The sequence below is a fragment of the Furipterus horrens genome, unplaced genomic scaffold (genome assembly GCF_987537825.1).
Source record: "Furipterus horrens unplaced genomic scaffold, mFurHor1.1.pri manual_scaffold_2, whole genome shotgun sequence".
NCBI lineage: Eukaryota > Metazoa > Chordata > Mammalia > Chiroptera > Furipteridae > Furipterus > Furipterus horrens.
The window spans coordinates 193535281-193552058 of NW_028327172.1; the positions used below are offsets into that span (position 1 = coordinate 193535281).

General features: G+C 35.6%; 1 protein-coding gene across 1 annotated transcript in view; it reads right to left on the reverse strand.

Annotated features, from left to right (window-relative positions):
* Nucleotides 1-502: 502 nt before the first annotated feature.
* The window catches only part of UBE2K (ubiquitin conjugating enzyme E2 K), a 55319-nt gene continuing 39043 nt past the window's right edge, over nt 503-16778 (reverse strand). Inside the window, exons 4-7 of the mRNA XM_090266970.1 lie at nt 14686-14768; nt 6780-6879; nt 2833-2961; nt 503-2092 (exon numbers count right to left, since the gene is read on the reverse strand). Coding sequence (XP_090123096.1) covers nt 2018-2092; nt 2833-2961; nt 6780-6879; nt 14686-14768 — 387 coding nt within the window. The 3' untranslated portion in view covers nt 503-2017. The remainder of the gene's footprint in view (nt 2093-2832; nt 2962-6779; nt 6880-14685; nt 14769-16778) is intronic.

Consider the following 16778-nt stretch of genomic DNA (forward strand, 5'->3'; position numbering starts at 1 on the left):
CCAGAGCTAAGTATGCAAGGCTTGACATTTACTAACCTCTGAGTTTCTTCCTTTGTCTAACCACAGGACAATTAAATATACCCTGAAAATACAAGCAAATAGTAAACTGGGTGTAGATGTCTGATATTTAAAATAATCCAAATATTACTATTACCAAGCTGCCTTCCACTAAAAAAATAATAATAATTCTAATCAACAATGCAACAAAACTGTCCACATTTTCACACAACTCCAGCCTTACTTCAAAGTATAATGTACAAGGTTTTAGTTATTTAAAATAAATAAAGAAAAATCTTGTTTCCTTTGGCATCTTTAGAAAATTAACTAAACTACAACAATTAAAGGAGGCTGACTGTATAAAGAAATTTATGCTGAAGCAAACATAGAGAAAAAAACATAGCAACTTGTGTTTAGTATGCAATATCAACTACAAGAGTTTACTATTGACTAGGAAAGCCTTACAAATTTTTGGAAGAACCATCACATCTTTAACATTACCATATATTTAACAATGGTTTCTTTTATTGCTTCTAAGATTATTGAGACGTCAAATGAAATTATGCTAGATTTATGGTTCAAAATTTTTCAAACACTTAACAATTATAATTTAGGATAAATAACACTTGAAGAAAGCAAACCTTTTATAATAGGACTTTCAATATACAGCCTTACTTTATCTCATTCCGATTCTATTACATTTTTATTTGCATTGGTCCTGAAAATTTAATAAGCACTGTGTTTCTAGGTATAGAACTGCCTGCATAAATCCATTTCTACCTTCACAAAATGGTCACATTAGTGTTTGAGCTGCAAAACTAATAATTTTCAAACTTTAGAACTTAGAATGAAATGTAACTTTTATACGTATAGAAAGTCTGACTATGTACAAGAGACGGTAGTTTCAATTTTCATATTATCAGAAACATCATAAAGAAAGCTAGATTTATAACACACTTCTACTCCTATGTGCATCTGAAGTATGTGCAGTAAAACACCAACACAGCTTTCTTGTGTAAATCGGGGGAAATGCAAGCAAGAGTGACTTTTAATGTATTTGAAAAAGCAATCTCTATAAAGTCAAAATAAGGCTAAAAAACCGAAAAGCTGATTTCATCCTTTCAAGTTCTCAAAAATTTCATCAGCTTAAAAATAGAAAGATGTCAAATTCACCTCAAAAACTAAGTTGGGTTCTTTCATTAAATCTTGGGAATACTGCAACAAGTATTTACTGGTTTTGCATGAGAAACAAACTTGGCAGCTCCATTTCTACATTATTATTTAACATAGGAACGTTTTTAAGAGTAGAGAACTGTGACAAAATATTCCACATGGATGACCTAAAAATGGAGCAAGGGGTACTGCCTGTCAGCACATTTCCCAAAGAATTCACTGTTAGGGTATTAGCTGTGCAGGTGAGAAGGGAAAAATAAACATGGTGTCCCAGACTGCTGACTAGGACAAAAGGCTCTGAAGAGGTCACCATCTTCAATTCTGGGTAAGTCTTGTATTTAAGAATTCTCAAATGCTTAAAATGGTGGTCTTTTCAGCTACCCATCCTAAGAAGTCAAGTACAAGCATGCAAGTAAATTCACAGGCACAGAGGATCCATGTTAAAAACAGTTAAGGTAGCTGTGATGCAACACCAACAATTTAAATGGTCCTGACACACTCAAAATATTATCTTAATTATTCAACAAAATCCTGAAGCAAACTCTTGCTAGTCTTGGTACACTGCTAAACACTAAAGTAGCATGTTTTTTCCATGATTTCGCTTAGCTCAAAGAATTTTTACACTATTAAGTAAGAAAAAAGTATTTCCCCTTTTTAAATTTACACAGACGTTTAATTAGCTTTATTTACAGAGCAGGGATTTTTTTTTTTCAGTCTCCAATGGTGCCTAGATAACAACATTAGGCAAGAATGCCAGTTTAAAAGGAATTTATGCAGAATCCTAAAAGTAACAGATGTCGATGCTCCTCGAGAAGGGCAAGCCTGATCACATCAGCAGCGCTCTCCCTCAGTTACTCAGAAGCAATTCTGTTGCAGTCTCTACATCCCATGATTTTGAAGACAAGGCCACTATTACTGCATTCTGTAGAGAAAAAAGAGGGAACCCCAAAATAATCAAATCCCAAAGAATTTTTTTTCTTTTTTTTTTCCTAAGAAAAGATTTTTAAAATATTGAATCATTCATTGTCTTTATAGGATTGAGAACCGCACCTTGTTTTGTTTTTATCTTTATGTTACCTTGCGCTTGTAGTGCATAAAAAGCTTCTAAAACCAATGACTGGAATGAGCAATATGAAAAGAAAAATCACTGGTTTTTAATAACAGAAAATTTATCTATTAAAACTAAATTTAGAGCCCTGGCCAGGTAGCTCAGATGGTTAGAGCATCACCCTGATACGCCAAGGTTGCGGGTTTGATCCTCAGTCAGGGAACATATAAGACTTAACCAATGAATGCACAAATAAGTGGAACAAAAAATCACTTTTTCTTTTTCTTCCTTCCTCTTCTCTAAAAATCAGTAAAGAAAATAAATAAATAAATACTAAATTTAGAGTATTTCTGAACCAATTCTGCCAGCCAAAAATTTGCCTCAATCATTTAAAATCGATCAATATATCACCCTGGCTGGGTAGCTCAGCTGGTTAGAGCATCGTCCGGCTGTGGGTTTGATCCCTAGTCTGGATACATACAAGTATCAACCGATGAATGCGTAAGTAAGTGGAATATCAAATTGATATTTCTCTTTCTCTAAAATAAATAAAAAACATAAAAATAATAAAATCACTAAATACAGCAAAATCAGCATACCTCTGTGTTACTTACCCTATCAAAGCCCATAGCACATAAATTTTCTATTTTTTTGGTGTATTCTGGACTAGAAACTGGTGCTCCAGCATACACATGTGCCCAGAGTCGAGCTGTCTGTTTGAACATTTCAGGATTTTGCTTGTACTATGAGGGAAAAAAATGATATACATAACAATAGTTATAACATTCAATATACTAGTTCAGTTCTAAATGCCTAATAACCTGCTTTTTTCTAAATAAAACTAATGTAGATTTTATGTTACTGATTCACTGTCCACTGTAAATATACTATGTCACTCAAGAAAAGACTGCTGAACCTGAAGCTATAATTCATAAGTTATACTGACATTTCAACAAATATTAGGTAGCAGAAAACTAATACTAAGTCAAGTGAGATGTTATATTATTTCTAATTAGAGATGTTTCTAAACACTATGTAGGGTAAGTATTATACAACTAAAATAGAATTACTAGCTTCTAAAATAATGTGGACATTAATACATATGACTGAGCATTTGTATTAACCACAGCTCAGGCTAGAATATACAACTAGACTTTTACTCTTTTGCTAGAGCTACATCAGTGTACAGTGATTTAAGAAGAACGTAACTTACAGCACAGTCCTAGCTTATAGCATGTTTTGAGATGATTATGAATTTACCATAAAACTTACTATATGCACTGAAGAGATAAGTTTATTCTCAAATATTCCATTACTTAATAAAGTATACATTTAAAATAACTTCACTTTTAAAAGTGTTTTATACTTCTTTAATATTTTTAGACTTATGAGATTTTTATATCAAAATGATATAGTTTCTAACATTAAGTGTTAACAAGGAAATAAGTCTAATTATTTGTTTTAGGAGCTAGAGAAAACCTGAGTCCCCTTCAACTTTTGAGGCTCAGAACTAAACAGAAATCAAAGCTAAGACTCAAGCTATGCTTCTACCAAAAAGAATCAACAGACATATATATAACATGTAAAGCCATAATTCTAAGCATGCTAAGACAAATAATGGAACATTTAAACATGAAAATATAAAAGAAAGTGTAAACTTTTCAAGGGAAAAGAGAAGTTTGCTAAGAGGGACGTGTCCTCAGGTGGAAGAAACATGTTAGGTTTGCTAAAATGACATGTAGAAATGAACACCACCTTGAAGAGACAGGAGTTTGAAGAACAGCAAGAATTTAGGAAATTAAGCTGGATCTGCAGATAGTTCAAATGATGAAAGAACTCTGCAAACTAAATAATTTATAGACTTACAGAGTAAGTAATTATGGAACCAGTAAGTTTTTAGCAGTCAAGTAAAATAAAATTTGTACTTTAATAAAGCTAACTGGTATCCATGTAGAACATGGGGTAAGGAAGAGGCTGAGGACAGGGAGCTCCACCAGAGCAGCAGAAATGAGAAATTTAAAAGAGACTAACGTGTACTGAGGCAGAGAAGTATGACGACAGGAGATCTGGGAATAGAATCAACAAGAAGCCCTGGCTGGTGTGGCTCAGTGGATTGAGTGCTGGTCTATAAACTGAAAGGTTGCAGAATCGTTTCCTCGCCAGAGAACATGCCTGGGTTGCGAGACAGGTGCCCAGTTGGGGGCATGTGACAGGCAACTGATCCATTGTTTCTCTCCCACATCGGTGTTTCTATCCATTTTTCTCCCTCCCTTCTCCTCTCTCTAAAAATAAGTAAGACTTCCAGTCAAGATGGAGGTGTAGGTGAACATACCTCGCCTACTCCAACAACTACAGAAAAAATTACAACTAGACTATAAAACAAGTATCACCAGAAGTGTCAGAAAATTGAGCTCTAGAGAAGTCTGACAACCAAGGATTTAAAGAAGGTACATTCACCCAGATGGGTAGGAAGGGTAGAGATGTGGAATGGGCAGCCCCACATCCACATGTGGTGGATAAAAACTGGGAGGGATACCTTCGTAATTAGGAATCCCAGCCCCAGACCAGACCACCCAGCCCAGGAAGGTTAAATTCCCATAACATCACTGTAAAAACCAGTGGGGGTTGGAGTGGTGGAAGGAACTGCTGGGTTCTTAGAAGACTCCCCTTAAAAGGTCTACAATGGACTTAGGACTTTCTTTCCCTCTAGGATTCAGCACCAGGGCAGCAGCTGAAAGGGCAACAGCTGAAAGGGCACCAGTGGCATACAGGGAGAAATTAAAGTGACTGGCATCAGGGTGAGTGCCAGAAGACAAGCTTCCTCCTGGGCAGAACTCCAGAGGCCTGGCAGCAGCATTGTCCCCTCTCCCAGGCCTCCCTTAACAAAGCCACAGAACAGTGACACGGGTTGCCCTGCCCTGGCAATTACCTAAGACTCCACCATACACAGCTTACAGGTGCGCTTTTATGTAATAGGCCACCTGCTAAGACAGGGAGTCAAAGCAGCTCTCTTTAATATACAGAAACAAACACGGGGAGGCTGCCAAAACGAGGAGACAAAGAAATATGGCCCAAATAAAAGAACAAAAACCCCAGGAAAAGAACTAAACACATGGAGATAAGTAATCTATCAGAGGCAGAATTCAAAACATCGCTAATCAGGATATTCAAAGACTTAGTGGGTACATCAAAAGCATAAAGACCCAGGCAGAAATGAAGGTTACATTAAGTGAAATAAAGAAAAATCTACAGGGAACGAACAGTGGAGGGAATGAAACTGAGAATCAAATCAACAATTTGGAATGTAAAAAAGAAAAAGCATTCATCAAACAGCAAGAAGAAAAACGAATTCAAAAAAGTGAGGATAAGCTAAGGAGACTCTGAGACATCTTAAAATGTACCAACCTCCAAATCACAGGGGTGCCAGAAGAAGAGAAAGGGCGAGAACTTGAAAACTTATTTGAAAATATAATGAAAGAAAAATTTTCTAAAGTGGTAAAGGAAACAGTCATATAAGCCCAGGAAGCACAGAGTTCCAAACAAGCTGGACCCAAAGAGGACCACACCAAGACACATTATAGTTAAAATGCCAAAGGTTAAAGATAAAGAGAGAATCTTAAAGGCAGCAAGAGGAAAGCAGAAAGTTACCTACAGTGGAGTTCCAATAAGACTATCAGCTGATTTCTCAAAAGAAACTTTGCAGACAAGAAGGGACTGGAAGGATGTATTCAAAGTGATGAAAAACAGGGGCCTGCAGCCACAATTGCTCTACCCAGCAAAGCCATCATTAAGAATTGAAGGGCAGATAAAGAGCTTCCCTGACAAGAAAAAACTAAAGGAGTTCATTATCACCAAACCATTATTATATGAAATGTTAAAGGGACTTATTTAAGAAAAAGAAAATCAAAACTATGAACATTAAAATGGCGATATATTCACAACTATCAACAACTGAATCTGAAAAACAAACTAAGCAACAAGCAGAACAGAAAAATAATCAGAGATATGTAGAATCATTTGGAGGATTATCGGTGGGAGGTGGAAGGGGGAGAATGGGGGAAAAGGTGCAGGGATCAAGAAGCATAATTGGTAGGTGCAAAATAAGACAGGAGGAAGTTAAGAATAATATAGGAAATGGAGAATCCAAAGAAGTTACATGCACAACCCATGGACATAAACTAAGGGAGGGGGGATTGCTGGAGGGAATGCGGGTACCAGGTGGAGGGAACCAAGGGGAAAATAAAACCGGGACAACAATAATAGCATAATCAATATAATATATATTTTTAAAAATCAACAAAAGGAAAGGATACATACATAGAGAATAATTCTAGTCGGTGACTTGGATATTTAAGAGTCAGGTGTTTAAAAATTTTCATAATGTTTTTTTAAAAAGTCTCTACCATATACCCAATTAACCTAGTACATTAAAAATTAAGAGAGGAAACCATTTCCAACTTTAGTTCCAACAGAAGTATGTTCATATATTAACACTGCAAACTACTAGAGACTAAAGTAAATGTAAGAAAAAGTATTTCAAAAGCAGAAAAGTAAATTGTACCTGATTTGCTACTACTGCATCCTGTGGGTCATCTGGCTCTGCAGCTGCCAACAGTGCTTGCAACGACAATAATACCGTGCGGAGAGTCATTGCTGCTGCCCTAAAATTAAGAACAGGAAAAGATCAAGTTAAGAATGCTCTCACTGACACAAGCAAAGTGGATGTTTTTTGAATAAAGCACAAAAACTACTAGAATGAAAAGTAACCTCGACTTTATCTTAACCATATAATTAAGTTAGAGAATTTATAATTATATATCCACCTATCATTTTTTCTCTTCTTTACAATGATGAGTATATTTTTCTATGGTAATTTTATGATTTTGAAATGATTGTACAGAGAGCTCAAAACACAAGGTATAGTCAGGGATCATGGGAGTCTTATTAAGAGTAGTTTTGTTTTTGTTTTTTAAGAGAGAGAGGGGAAGGGAGGAAGAGAGGGAGAGAAATATTGATGAGAGTGAGAGAGGCATCGGTTGCCTCGCAAACGTGCCCCATCCAGGGAATGAACCTGCAACTCAGGCATGTGCCCTAACCTGGAATTGAACTGACGACCTTTCACTTTGTGGGACGACACCCAATCAACTGAGCCATACCCATCAGGATGACTACTATTTAAAAACAAACAAACCCAAATGTGGAATAACTGGAATCTTTGTGCACCGCTAGGTGGGAATGCAACAGAACACAGTATGGCAATTCCTCAAAAATAAATAAGTGAATGAATAAAAACCACAGCAAATGCTCTTCTGGATATATACCCAACACAATTAAAAGCAGGGACCCATATTCATAGCAAGCATTATTCACAATAGCTAAAATGTGGAAGTAATTCAAGTTTTCATCAATGAATGAACAAAATGTGGTATACACATACCATGGAATATTATTCAGCCTTAAAAAGAAAGAAAAATCTGTAGCATGCTACAACATGGATGAATCCTGAGGATACTGTCTTAAATGAAGTCAGGAGTAAAAAGACAAACACTATGATACAGAGACAAAAAGAATGGTGGTTGCTATGGGTTGGAGGGGGTAGGGAATGGGAAGCTAAATGGGTAGAGTCAGTTTTGCAAGATGAAAAGAGTTCTGGGAGGGGAGAGATAGGGTGGAGGGATAAAGAGGCCGAGCACAGAATTTTACATGCAACTGTATACCCTTTCCCACTGCCATACACACAGGGCATAATATTGTGAGGATCCAGGCTTGGTGGTATTGGCAGTCTTACTCATACCATTTTGGAACCTGAGAATAAAGCCAGTAAGGAGAATAGAGCAAGAGAAATGGAGGAGGCTGTGTCCTAATAAACTCTCGAGACCCCAGGATCAAGCAGTACCTGACACTTGAATTTTCCTTGGATTTTTTTTTCTTTTAATACAAGGTAATATGAAAAATAGAGACATTAATTGAAAAAGATACAAGAACAAGAAACATTGTACATAGGACAATAAAGCCTCAGTGCCCTTCAAAGTATGTACCTTGGGACCTCACACAGTTCAAAACACGCTGCAAAATACTTTGCTGGAATTGTCATCAGCTGCTCCATCATATTTTCCCGAATCTCATTGATGGTTTGAAATCTCTTCCCTTTCAAATGTGGTTTTAGTTTTGAGAAAAGCCAGAAGCTGCAGGGCACTAGGTCTGGACTGTAGGGAGACTGAGTCACCTGGGTGACCTGATGTTTTGCCAAAAATCCCTGCACCAGACGTGATACATGAGCAGGCACAATGTTGTGATGAAGCTGCCTATCACCAGTTGCCCACAGCTGCGGCCTTCTGAATCATTCAGATAGTTTCCGCGGAGGAATGTTTAAGCTTAACACAAAATTGGACGCAGATTCCTTGCTCTACTCGCTGAGTCATTTTGAATGTGACTGCCACACAGTGCATATGTTCACTCAACAGCGTCCACCACCCCCACTGACTAGTACAGAGATGTCGCCATTGCTTATGCATGCGCATTCCAATTCTCTCTCCTTGGCTGCCAGGTTTCACTGATGTTGCACAAACCATTCAAGTTATATTAACTGGACTTTTTCCAGACAGACCTCATATATCCCCCCTATATTTTGCAAATACTTTAAAAATTTTATATACTTATGTATGTATGCATTTATTTATTTGAGAGAGAAAGAAAGAGGTAGAGGAAAAAAACCAATTATCAGCCTCTCACACCCAATCCACAACCTAGGCATGTGCCTTTACTGGGAACCAAACCAGTGACCTTCCACTTTGCAAGACAATGCCCAACTGAGCCACACTGGTCAGGTGTGTTTTATGCTTCAGAAATACACCTTCTGTCTTGAGTCAACTTGAGCTCTGAGATCCAAGGTATACACCGTATAATAGTAATTTCATTTCTTTCCTTGTTTTTGGTTTTGTAGACTATATTTTATTCTCTGTATAAAAGCAATTTATTGTTGATAGCTCTAGGAATATTGGTGATTAATAATGGAAATATCTTTTTCAGTACCTCTAGATTCTAAGATAAATTTTTAAAAATAAAATACTAAAGATCTCAGTAGCATTTATGTAACTAGCTGATGTTAGAAAGAACAAAACTGATACTGAACTGAATTCTATAATCACTATGTATTTTGTTTTAAAATATAACATTTCTAATACTCTGTAAACCACAATGATGAATACATGTCATTATAAATTTGTTCAAACCCATAAAATGTACAGCAAGAGTGAACCATAATATAAACGATGGAGTTTAGATGATTGGGATGTGTCAATGTAGGTTCATCAACGATAATAAACATACTCTGGGGGAGGGTGCTGATAATGCAGCAGGCTGTGCATGTGTGGGGGTGGGGGCAGGGGGTATATGGGAAATCTCTGTACCTTTCTCTCAATTTTGCTGTGAAGCTAAAACTGCTCTAAATAAATAAGACTTATTGGGGGAGGGACAGCTCTGGAGACTGGTTGCACAACAATGTGAATATACTTATTACTCAACTTTATATTTTAAAACAGTTAAGATTACAACGTTATATATAATTTAAAAAACAACAGTTAAGATTGTAAATTTTGTCATATGAATTTTATAATTATTTTTTTAAAAGTAATAAACTCTTCCCTTATAGATCCATAAGTTACTATTTTTTTAAATTTTATTTACTGGTATTTTAAAAAAGAGAGTAAGTGGGTAAGGGGGAAGATATGACATCAATTCGTTGCTACAATTACTTATGCATTTATTGGTTGATTCTTGTACATGACCTGACTGGGGACTGAACCCGTAAGCTTGGAGTATCGGGATGATGGTCTATCTAACCAACTGAGCTACCCGGCCAGGGATCATAGGTTTTTTTAATAAATACTTTCTACTTTATTTACAGTGTCTTTATTTGAAAGACACTCACAAACTACTAGACCATCTGGAGTTATCACTTCAAGAATAAAAAACTAAGAACCTAAAGTTGAACATGCTAAAAGGGATTGTTTGCCTTCAAAAAGAAAATCTGGAGCTATAACTTTAGATTCAACTTGTAACAATCTCAATGAGAAAATATAAGTTTTCTATATGCTTGAAAATAATAAAATGCTGGGGAGGTGTTAATGAACCCTTAAAAATTAGTTCAATAAAGATATCTGAAAATAAAATTAATAGTAAATGATGACACTTTTAATAATTAGTGGTAATAAAACTAATATCAAAATGAAACCTACTCCCCTGGCTTCCTAAACACCAGAAACACTGTTAACATCTATGTTGGTATAAACACATGAGTACATTCATGGAGATGTAAAGTGTAACACAGGTAATACAGTCAATAATATTGTAACTGTGCACAGTGCCACATGGGTGCTAGACTTACTGGGTGATCACTTTGTTAAGTTACAGAAATGTCTAATCATTATGTTGTACACCTGAAACTAATATAATACTGTTATGTCAACTTAATTTAAATTTTTTAATTAAAAGAAATAAAAAGGTTTTTATATTAAACTGTATATGTGACTATTCTACATTAGTTTTTGGATCTAAATTTAGTGCTGTGAAAATGTATACAACTAAAAATAAAATTTTTTTTCTATTTATTTTTCCTTCCACAAAATACTAATTAAATTCATATGGCATTGAGATTTTTAGGATTCGACGTGCAATATTAGCTTAAATCTATTAAAACAAATCCTAATAAGGCAAACAAAAATATAAAATTATTTCAAAATGTTAGCAAATCTGAATTAATTAGTGGATGATATGAGTAAGTGAGAACCACATAAACCTATCTTCCTCTTAATTAGTTTTGTTCAGATCTCAAAGAAATAAGCAGTTAATATGGCTAATTAAACAGTCATTCATATGTTCTGAGTAGGGACTTTAGCATGCAGAATAAACATGTGAATTGTTTGTATTGTTGACTAACTTTTCTGTTAAGGATCTTTCAGGAGACCATCAATAAATCATCTATGTTTATGCAAAACACACTGCTAAAGAGAATGGCACCTTTTTTGTTTAAATTTTTTGAAGTATAATAAACAAAGTAAAATGCTGCACAGCTGGATTAATTTTTATATGTGTATGCCCCCATGCAACTACCACTTAGAAAAAAATATAGAGTAGTTCCAGCCAAAGATTACTTGTGCCCCCTCCCATTCACAACACTTACCTACCCCACCACTGTCGTAATTTCTATCACCATAAATTAGTTTTGGCTCATCTTTAATTTCATATAAACAGAATCACAGTGCAGACCCCCTCGTGTCTAGCTTTTGTCACTTAGCATGTCTCTTGAGAATCATTAATGTTGACTGCATCAGTATGCTTTTTTCTCTCTGCTATGTTGTATTCCACTGGAAAACATGCCCATTCTCTTGTTGATTGACATTTGGGTTATTTCCAATGTGAGTTAATATGTTACAAATACCCGTGTACAAGTCTCTTGGTAGACATAGGCACTCATTTCTCTTGCATTTCTCTTGGATATATATGGAGGAATGAAACCTATACTGCTGGGCCATACTGAAAGCATACGGTTACCTATGGTAGCTACTGATGGTTGAGTGGTTAAACTACAATTCATGAGAACTATTTACAAGTGTGTAGTGATACCTAATTGTGATTTTAATTCGCATTTCCCTGATGACTAATGATGTTGAGCATAGCTTATCAACCATCTAAACAATCTCTTAATGCCTATTCGTGTCTTCTGAATGGGCAGTGTCACTGAGAGCAATTTTTATGTGTTGTCATTTTCTTCCCCAGGTAAATAGACATCTTTAGTCATAACAGATGAAAAAAATCATAAAATAGTTTCCAAGTAGGCTAAGTTTAGGAATTAAGAAATAAACCATACTAACATAAGTTGTTATATATTAAAGGTAAGTCATCATCCACAAGTATTAAAGACCAAATTGTTTTCTTGCACACCTGTCCCAAATTATTCAATGTTTATTCAGTTTATTTTTCCTAAAATTACTATCGTATAGTTTTTTTAAAATGAAATTCCACGTCTGAAGTCGAAACATGCATGCTTAAACATGTATATCCACTAAATGTCAATTATACCTCAATAAAGCAGGGGAGGGCAAGGGCGAGAACAAACCCAGGGATATCCAATCTCACTTATTTTATCTGCTATGTCTTTGATATCTTTTAATATTCCAATTACATAGTTACCAAACAAGACTAAAGTCAGCTATTTCACCTTAGAAGTGGGAACAGGTGATAAAAGTCTTTTGGCACAAAAAATCAAGTTCTCCCCCTATATATTGTATACACCATAATCTTTCAACTATCTATGGAGAGATCAGAAGTGATAGGATTGCTGACTTAACTGAGCAAAAATGAAAGTCAGTGGAAGACTTTAGTCTGGAGCTCCATTTGTTTTTAAGAGAGGGGCAGTTATCATTCTGGCTGTTGAGAAGAGACAGAAGCGGGGGGTGGGGGTGAACTATTGTAATGATTCAGGTAAGAGGTAACGTGACTTGGACCAAGGTGGCAATAGTTATGCTACTGCTAAGATTTTGGAAGTTTCACCACTGGGATTTGCAGACAGCGTACAGAGTGCCTGAGAAAGAAGAATCAAGGATCACGACGAAGTTTGGGCCGAGCAACTGCAAAGATGTAGTTGCCAATAGTTTAGATGGGTGAAGCAAGTTTTTGGTTAGGGGAATATCAGTTCAGTTTAACATGTTTAAATCTGAGATGTCCATTACATACTCAAGTACTATGTTAAACAGGCAGGAGTATGTTAAACAGGCAACAGAACATGAGTCCAGAGTTCAGGAAAGAAAAACTTGTGAGCTGCTAGTATATACATGAAGTCATGAGATGAGATGAGCTCACCAAGGAAGTGAGTCTTGACAGAAAGAAGCAGAGGTCAGGACTTAGTCTTGAGGCATTCTCATATGTAAAGCTCCAGAAGAGGGAGGAACCAGTTAAGGAGTCTGACAGTGAACATAGGAAGAATGGGAGAATAGAACTGATACCTTGAAAATGAAGTTAATAAAAGTAAGATGTTTCTAACACTGTAAATATTCATTAATATCACTGAATGATAGGGCTGGGGGCCTTGGAGATGACTTTACAGGTGAAAACACTGAAGCCAACAAATTCAGTAAGTTGCAAAGAAGTCAAAAATTAAAAAAATGACAGAAGGTAAAAGTTAGGTATATTCCACACTGTTCAATGTTTAACAGTATGGAATATATATCAGGAAACTATGCCCTGGCTGGTGTGGCTCAGTGGACTGAGCATTGGCCTGTGAACCAAAAGGTTGTGGGTTCGATTCCCAGTCAGGGCACATGCCTGGGTTGTGGGCTGGGTCCCCATTTGGGGGCGTGTAAGAGGCAACCAAATGATGTATCGCTCCCTCTCTTTCTCCCTTCCTTCCCCTCTCTCTGAAAGTCAATAAATAAAATCTTAAAAAACCTTTGAGGGGAAAAAAAAAGGAAACTAGATCCCAAAAGATGATATACTGAGGGAGAGGCCTTACTCAGGTGTGCTATTAGAATGGAAAAAGAAAACAAAACCAAACCAGCAACTCTTGCCTGTTTATCCAGTTTCTAAATAAACCAAACTGCCCATACACTGAATGTTGTCATTCCTGTTTCACCTTGTTCGGGTTCCATTCTTTCCCTTCCTTAACAAACAGAACACACAACTTATTACTGTTTCCTCCCACTCCAATGTCTTTTTATACTTCTTTGTCTTAATCTTTCCACCCACAGTTTCAGAATATACCAGACGCTAGTCTAAGAGAATTATATGAAACAATTCATTTAATCCTGCCAACAGCCCTATGAAGTATTAATTAACCCCATTTTTTTCAGATGAGGAAACCAAGGCATAAAGACTAGGTAATGTGCTTCAGACTACACACAGCTCAGGTAAACAGCAGGGCCATGATTTGAATGTAATAGCTCCATTTTGAACATAATGGCTCCAGAGTAAGAACTCGTAAAACACTATATGAGGATCAAATCAGACAAAATATGTGAAAGCACTATAAATTATGGTGCAAATGAAGATATCACCTACAAAAGTACTCCTTGAAATCTGAAAACCTAACTGTGCTCAATTAACACAAATTTTCACATTCCATCCAAGTCAGTGCCAGTTATTTCAATACTTAATGTTTTTAGTCTTTCACAAGTATCTTCTTGAGATAATAAAGAATCAAATTTACCAAAATAAATAATGAAGTCCAAGACTTTCCAGGAGATAAAGCTAGCATATGAAATACAAATCTAGTAAATCCGTATTTAAATACAGACTGACCTCAATTATAACATTTTCAATTATGTACTGAAGTACATAAGCTTTCAAATTATTGCCCAAATAAGAGAAGCTAAAATAAATACTTCTGTTTTGAAGCAGTTACACACTTAACTAAATATAATTGTGGAATTCATGTGGGAGAAGGGAAAAAAGGTAAACTGAAAATATCTTACCATTGATCTTTCAGGATATCCAAACAAATAGCCCCTGTGACGGAACTAATATTAGGATGCCATATTTTAGTGATAAACCGGACCTAGAAATATAAAGCACACTTGAGTTTTTAAGTAACAGAAAAAACACATATAGTTTAAATAGAACGAGAAAGAAATCCTCAGGTTAATAAAACAAGTATCCATACTTACATCATTTTGCCTAAGTGAAAGGAGTGGTGTAGAAAACAAAGCATTTAAGTAGTAAGCTAAATGCTGATACTGACATACACTCTTTTTAAACCTTTTAATAAATGCTCTGTCTTTAAAGAAACTCAACCTAAGGTGTTCATAGATAGTAAACAAACGTTTTTAGTGTGAAGTAGGGTACAGAATAGTTTGAAGTAAAAAGTAAGCAAAATCAGTAGTACATGGAAGCACAAGAAGTGGCTGTTAGACTGCTCATTTTTCTGTAGCAATTTTTTCCCCTCAAATTCTTTAAAAAAAAATTCAACAAATATTTGAATGCACTGAAGAGACACTGAGGCTTAGAGTTTAAGATATTGATTCAAAATCAAAAAACTAGATGGCAATAGAACAAAGTACAAACTCATACAATCTCATTTAAGATTCTGAGTCTCTAGTCACCTATTTGTCTTACCATGGAAAAATAAAAAAACAATAAAGTAAAAATGCTAACTCTATCAGATCACCACGAAATGAAATCTAGTTCATCAGCTCTTACTATGAGCTTCTGGAGGAGAAGAAGTAGGAGGAGGAGGAGGATTATTATAGCTGACACACATGATAGTCATCTGAGTCAAAATTCTTTAACACTTAAAGATAATTATTACTATGAGCCAAGCAACATTCTAAGTACTTTACAAAAATTAACTCATTAATATATGCTCCAAATCTGTTTATGGAAAGATGTTAAATAGCTTCCACTTTGTTCCTTGTGACTTGATTTGTCTATTCTACCTATCTCTACTCCCTCACCTACTCACTAACATGTATGCCATTTGAAAAAGCACTTTAAGTCACCAATGACTTCAAAACACTTAAAACTAGTGGACATTTTTCACACCTTAACCCTATTATTCTTAAAATAATCTTAATAATCTCAATGATATCTACTTCTCTCCATTCACAGAACCACCATCTCATTAAAGGAGATGATCTTTCTTCACCTGGGTTACTGAATAGTCTGTTGACTTTACGGCCTTCGGTTCTGCTCCCTCAATCCATTCTCCACAATGAAACCACAGATAGTCCTTTAAAACACATCTGATTCATGTCACCACTCTATTTAAGGCCCTTTAATGACTTCTCGTTCCCTTTGTGGAAGACCACACTCATAAACTGGCCCTAACCTATCTCTCAAATCTCACTTCCATGCATTTGCTCAATAAGTCATATTTAAAAAAGAAAAGAAAAGAAAGGCTTACTTGCATTTGGGCCTTTACACAGGTTTCTTCTCTCAATAACATGACTCAACACCCTTTTCTCCTGGCTAACTCAAACTTATGCAGGATCAAGAAAATTATTCAACTATTTCTTACTCTGTACTATACAGTTAGGAATGAATAAATGATTTGCAGATGATCTAATAAGGAATTTAATTTTCAGAAGGACATTCCATTATCTACCAGTAAAAATGTAACTCGACTTGAGGTGGTGAACACTCAATATAATATACAGATGATGTATTACAGAACTGTACACCTGAAACCTACATAATTTTATTAACCAATGTCACCCCAATAAATTAAATTAGAAAATAACAAACAAATAAAGCTCTTATAAGTAGTTCCTATGTGGTCTATCACTCTTTATCTTCTATTCATCTCTTTTTCATTTTTTGTATCATCAACTCTCTCCTTACTTACAATTTTTCACTTCTCTATCTCAAGCCTTAATATCACCAGTGGTACCTACATGTATCCTTAGATTATGTCCTATTGTTCTATACCCAAATCCCATCCCATCCCCATCTTGTAACAACAAATGCAGAATCAAAAGAAGTTGGAAGGGATGAAGTGTAAGAATAATTTGGCTATGATTAAAAAACAGATACAGGATGATTTAAAGTATTAAACATTTACTAATAACAA